This window comes from Zonotrichia albicollis, chromosome 5 (genome assembly GCF_047830755.1).
Source record: "Zonotrichia albicollis isolate bZonAlb1 chromosome 5, bZonAlb1.hap1, whole genome shotgun sequence".
NCBI lineage: Eukaryota > Metazoa > Chordata > Aves > Passeriformes > Passerellidae > Zonotrichia > Zonotrichia albicollis.
In genome coordinates, this window is record NC_133823.1 from 42,950,624 (window position 1) to 42,956,673 (window position 6,050).

General features: G+C 54.1%; 1 protein-coding gene across 1 annotated transcript; it reads right to left on the reverse strand.

Moving 5' to 3' along the window:
* Positions 1-1,403: 1,403 nt before the first annotated feature.
* Positions 1,404-4,394, reverse strand: GSX2 (GS homeobox 2). Its single transcript, XM_074541498.1, has 2 exons — positions 2,269-4,394; positions 1,404-2,084 (listed from the first exon to the last, which is right to left on the reverse strand). Exons 1-2 carry the CDS (start codon positions 2,720-2,722, stop codon positions 1,744-1,746), a joined length of 795 nt encoding a protein of 264 aa, XP_074397599.1. The 5' UTR covers positions 2,723-4,394; the 3' UTR covers positions 1,404-1,743.
* Positions 4,395-6,050: the final 1,656 nt, after the last annotated feature.

Sequence of the window (6,050 nt, forward strand, 5' to 3'; positions counted from 1 at the left end):
GCCTCTCTCCTCAGCAGCCAGAGTGGTTGCAGGCCAGCCAAACTGGAGACCTACCTCTGAGCTGAAGCTCTGAAGTTAGGGATAAAACATGATAAATATAAAGATTACTTCGGAGGTTGGAATCAAAAGTGTATATTGGATTAGTGGAAAATCCATCCAAGGAAAAGGTGACAGAAAGAATATAATGTGCAAAAGGCACTTCTGATTTGCTTATATTGCTTGCTGTATATAGACAGACTTGCTGTCTGACAGTACTGCAGGAATTAGGAAAGATGTTGTAAAGGGGCTCGTTTGGGACTGACTACCTCCGGGTCCATCCCACTCTCATCAGCCGCCGGTAACTCTCCTGCAAGGAGCTGAGGATGGGCTGCCCAAGGCAGAGGCAGGAAGGGACCCGTGGCTGAGCGCTGCCCGACGCAGATTGCAGAGAGCTTCAACCACGTCTCAGCCTAGCGAGTTTGCATCAGATCTTCTCCCTAAGCCTGGTCAAGGCGCCTAATGAAACCAACACCGAAAAGAGCTAACGCTGTTCCGGCACCCGAGGGGAAAAAAAAAATCCCTGATCTCTGCTTAATATCCACCCGTAAAATAACAAGCAGAGTTTCAGCCTGGTGAAGGGTCGCCGTGCGCAGCCAGCCCCCCTTGAGGAGGGGGGCGAGGGAAGAGCCGGAGCTCCCAGGCAGGCGGGGCGGGGGCTGTGCGGGGTCCCAGCGCTTCCCTCCGGCCCCGAGCCGCGATCTCCGGGCCAGCGGCAGCCGCCGGTGCCCAGCGCGGTGCCTTCGGGCCGGCGGACGGGAGAAAGCTGTCAGTGGCCAGGAGGGCGTGCCCTGGCTCCGGCTGGGGAGGAACACAAGGCTGCTGGACTCAGAGCACCGGCTGTATTTGCATTCCGGCCGGAGCGGAGTCCCCCTCTTCTCCGCCCCCCCGCAGTCCCGAGTCACAGGGGAACAGAAAACATGTTCGTGTTAGTAGCCGATGGCTTTTATTTTCACTCTTTACGCAGGTCTGACACATATACAGCGATGCTTTCACCGTACGAAGAACAAGGACTGCAAAGGAAAGCACCTTGCCCAGCCAGCGCACCTTCGCTGCTGCGACTGGGCTGGCACTTCATGGGGGGAAGGGGGAGTCGGGGGGATAAGAAGAAAAAAGTTAAATTCTCGTCTGATTTCATTTATTTAAATAAATATAAATATAATTTTTATATAAAACTATTCACAGACAAACAGCCATCCCAAACCCAAACGGGCGATCGTTGTCTTTTCTTATTTTAGTTAAGAAGTCCGTCCAGTAGGTTCTCTACAGGTTTTAATTTGCTTTTCAGGTTTGTTTTTTGTTTTCTTTTATTTTCTTTTTATTTTTCTTTTTTTTTTAACGTCTCGCCTTTCGGTTTCAAAGGCGTTTCTTTTTTTCCTTTAAATTGCCTGTGGGGATACAGAGGAAGACACCCCTGGCTATGCGAGCCTTGTCCCGTGTTATATTTCAGAAAGAGCAGGTGCCCTCTCCTGGGGTTACACAAGTAACGTTTAGGTTGACCTCCCACGACTAAAACGTTTGCAGTCCGAAAAAATATATATAGAGATACTTCTATTTCTATTACTGCGAATGGATGAGAATTAACCCTCCGCGGCGGCGGGGGCCAGCCCGGTGCGGGTTAGCGGGCTGCCGTCCGTGGGGAGCGCGGCCAGGTGAGTCGCCGTGCCGCCACCTCGCTCCGGGCTGGGAGCCGGCGGCAGGTGGATCTCACAACGGGGAGATCTCTTTATCCTCGGTAGCCGATGAGGGGGATAGAGACTCTTCATCCTCTGACCGGGGGTAATGCCCCTGGCTGGTGCTGCACTTGCAGCCCCCGTGCGAGTTTCGCTGGGTGCCTTTGCCTTCTTTCTTGTGCTTCACTCTCCTGTTTTGGAACCAGATTTTCACTTGCTTCTCAGACAGGTTCAGGTACGTGGCTATCTCGATCCTCCGCAGCCGGGACAGGTACATGTTGGAGGAGAATTCTCTCTCCAGCTCCAAGAGCTGGGTGCTAGTGAAAGCAGTCCTCATCCGTTTCCCATTTTGAATTTGACTGGATTCGGACCCTCCTGGACGGGAGAGAAAGGCGAACTTCAGCGGGACAGGGAAAAGGAGTGGGGGAGGCTAGAGAGAGAGAGAGACAGACAGAGAGAAGACATTCCCCAGCAGCTTTCCGACCCGGGACAGCCGCTCTCCCTTGGCGACACCCCTTCTCCCTCTGCCCCCCTTCCCCGCTGGCCGCAGGGCTCCTACCCATGCCGAGGCAGTGAAACCTCCGGGGGTCGCTGACGCTGTAGGTGCCGGCGGCGCAGGCAGGTGGGTGATGCGCGGCGTGTCCCAGCGCGGCGGCGGCGGGCACGGCGGCGGCGGGCGGCGGGTGCTGCGGCGGGTGGTGAGCGTGGCTGCTCCGCGGGCAGCACTGGGCCTCGCCCGCCGCCGTGGGGAACTGGCTCTTGAGCAGGGGGATGGCCCCGCCGGCGCCGCCGCCCCGGGACGAATGCAGGTGCGAGGTGACACAGAGCGGGCAGACGCAGAAGGCGCCGCTCTTGCGGGACGGGCAGCCCGGGCCCGACACCGACATGACGAGGGGGGAAGGCATGCTGAGAGGGATGAAGAAGTCCTGGCCGTGATGATGCTCAGGAAGGGACGGAGCCGGCCTCGAGGAGTCTTTGATGATTAAGGAGTCGACATAGAAGGAGCGTGACATTGCGGAGGGCTGCGAGGCCGGGGGCGGCTCTCCCAAAGTCGGGTTTCCCTGCTCGGCCAAGTTGCCACTGAAGTCCTGGCGAGTCGAGAAGGTGCTTATGTTTGAGAGCTGAACAAAAGGGTCCCTGGAGAGGGCCGGTCTTAAAGTCCCCCCGCCTGGATCCCCTGCGCCGGGGTTTTATATCAAGTATTTAAACACGTGATGGCTGAAAGCCTCGCAGATCTAAATCTCCCCGGCTTCCCAGGCCGGCAGGAGAGGCTGCCGGGGGGGACCAAAGCGGGGTAGGGGAGGGGGGCAAAGTGTGCGTGCTTGCTCGTTGCCCGATGACTTCACTCCTTTGCCTCCGCCTCAAATAAATTATAGGAGCAGAGAAAGCGGGGAGGGGGCGGCTGCTCCGCTGCCCCGTCACACGTCGCGCTCGCAGGCATGTCCCTCTGTCAACACACCCGGGATGTTGGGGATAAAATAAATCGGAAGGAGTTTCTGCTCAGGGGCTTTCCCCGAGGACAACGCTCCTTTCCCTCGCCGGGAGGGAGGGAGAGGTGAGAGCAGGTAATGCTCTGAAACAAGAGGTTCAACTCCGCCCCCCTCACCCCCAGTAAAAGAACATCCAAAAGGATCCCACAGAGGCCAGGGGCCAACACGTTTCCCCAGTCCGGCCCACTCCCTGCACTCAGGACTCCTCCAGAAGGCCCGTTCTGCATCAGAGGAGCCAGGTACACAGATGCAGCAGTGGATATAGGGTTAGGGATGGAGCGCGTTTGTGTGTCTGTGCATACATATGCACGTAGGGTGGGCTGGGTGGCTTTTTTTTTCTCCTCGCCCTTTTCACCTCAAGTGAGTCTTGCCAAATTGGCAATTACTGCAACGGACAAAGCCTTCAAGTATCTGGACACTTCTCAGCCAAACGGTATCAAAACGGAAAACTTCCAAGCGAACTTCCCCGGCCTCTCCAGGACCGCAGTGCGCAGCGCTAATGAAAAGCGAACATGTCAGGGAGGGATTCTTTGATCTCCACCAAGTTTGCTGAAGCAATCATTCAAAGTAAAATTGGATAAACAGCTAAATACGGTCGGTGGCTCCGGAGCATTTCAGAGTGCATTACAAAGCCAAGGTATTCGCAGCATATTACGCGATTTTCCAATGACCTGTTTTATGGGAGTTTAAGAAGAGACTTATCGTTAATAGAAGGACTATCGCGTTCTTGTTTAGCAGATGTGAAGCGGCATTTAAAACACACTGCGGATCCCATCCCACTTGACACGGGAAAGGGAAGTGACAATTGTGCTCTAAAGCAGAAAGCACAGACTACGCCTGATTACCAGAGGCTGAACAGAGACTCGGGAGTGCAGCAATAGCCGAAACGCGTTCAGAAGCGGTTATCATGCGCAAGGGCCGGGCCGCAGACATCCTACCATCCCTCACGCAAACACAGCGTCTCACTGTTAAACCCAGCAAAATAAAACTGCCTTCTGATGGAGCCGGCATTTCCTCGCCCCTGCAACCAGCAAAGCTCGGCAGTGCAACTGCAGCCTTGCTAAGAGAGGGGCCCGGTCTCGGCCGGTTGTGCTGTGCTGTGCTGTCCCATCCTCATTCCCATTCCCATTCCCATTCCCATCCCTGTCGCCATCTCCATCCCATCCCATCCCGCCGCGGGCAGTGCCGCTGTGCAGGCCCCCCTGTGCAGGAGCCGGATCTCCCCTAGCCCTGCTCCCCTTTTCCCCCCGCACCTCCCCGGGCAGGCACGATGCAACAGCGTTTTTAGGGACACTCCGCGCTCGGTGATCTGAGGATTTATGGATAGCAATTAAAGTTTTATGAATTGCAGCTGAGGTCTGTTATGTGGCTATTTGAATGCGATTAGAATTCAATTAGAAAGTGTTTACCGGCCGGCGGGGGCTCCTGAGTGTAAACAGACAGCTATTCCAGCAATGCGCTAATCCCGCGTCTTGTGACAACAATTAGGGGCTCGCGGGGTTTAGGCGGGTCGGCTCCAGCCTCACCTACTTTTGCCCAAACTGCAGCCCAGGGCTCAGCCGAGGCCCCGCCGCCCGCCGAGGCCTGGGGATCCCCGGGGGCTCTTCCTGAGCTCCGGTGGGGCCCGTGAGATCCTGCCACGGTCACCGTGCACAAGCATGGCACTCTTTGGTTCGGCTCTTCCAGTTTAAAGCAAAGTACATCTGGAGAAGATTTGAACTAATATCTGCATTTTACGTTAATTTTTAATTTTTTTGTTTTCCTTTAGGAAAGGCTATTCTGGAAAATGATAATATAATACTACAGCCCCAACCTTCTGTGGAAAAAGCTGTCTGCAGTGATAGAGTGGATCTGGGGAGGGGGCTGTCGTAAGGGAAGGCAGACAGAGAAAGAGTCGGATCAAAATTGCAATTTGTAATTGTTATAATAAACCAAACGCAGTGATAAAAGAGAGGGGGAGAGAGAGAGAGAAATCACTAAGAAAAACCCAGCTCTGAGAGCCAGAGCAAGAAAAGAAGTCATTTGAAAGCAAAGACATCCCAAACCAGGCGGAATGATGCAAGGCGTGCGCCCACATCACATCGGCCTCGTTACAATTTTATTTTTCAATAATTCTGTCCGATAAAATTTCATTGTCCATTAAGTAATCCCCGAAATGAGAGCTCTTATGAGCCTATAATGAGCTCTAATTGCTACGACTGGGAGAGCCACGTGGAAGGATTTAGAAGGTATTAAGCAGTTGGGTACAGAGCACAGGCTGTTACCTAGCCATTACTTTCATAATTCAAGGAGAAAATTAGTCCTTTTAAGGGAAAATCCTTTGATTCCCTTCATTCTGCTCGGGGTGACAGAGTATAGCTTTGTCTGCCTTTAGTTCAAGACAGTGTAACAAATGAGAATGTAACGAAATTGCCCCCTTTTGAAAGTGGAGCAGTTCAAAAAGAACATCAGAGCCGCTCCCCTGGTCCGCCGAGCGCAGGACTGGGTGCTGGTCCCTCTTTTCTTCCAGATGTCTCTAACACCTTTATGTAGAAGAGATTCACGGCTTAAATTACAAAAGCAACTCTTTCCCTTCCCTCCCCCACCCCCGGCATGCCAGCCCGCAGAAAGCGCTGGCTTTCAGGCGCGCATCTCTGCGGAGCTCACGGGAGGAGCTGCCTCAGCGGAAAGCGCCGCAGCCCGGGGACACGCTTCAAGCAGAAAAACAAAACAAAACAAAAAACCCCAGTAAAAACCCAACCAAAAAAACCCCAAATAAACACCCAAACTCAAAACAACAAACCCTAAACAACACCTGCAGAGCGGCCGTGGCCGCAAACATCACACGGGGTGACATGCGGTGGCGCTGGGC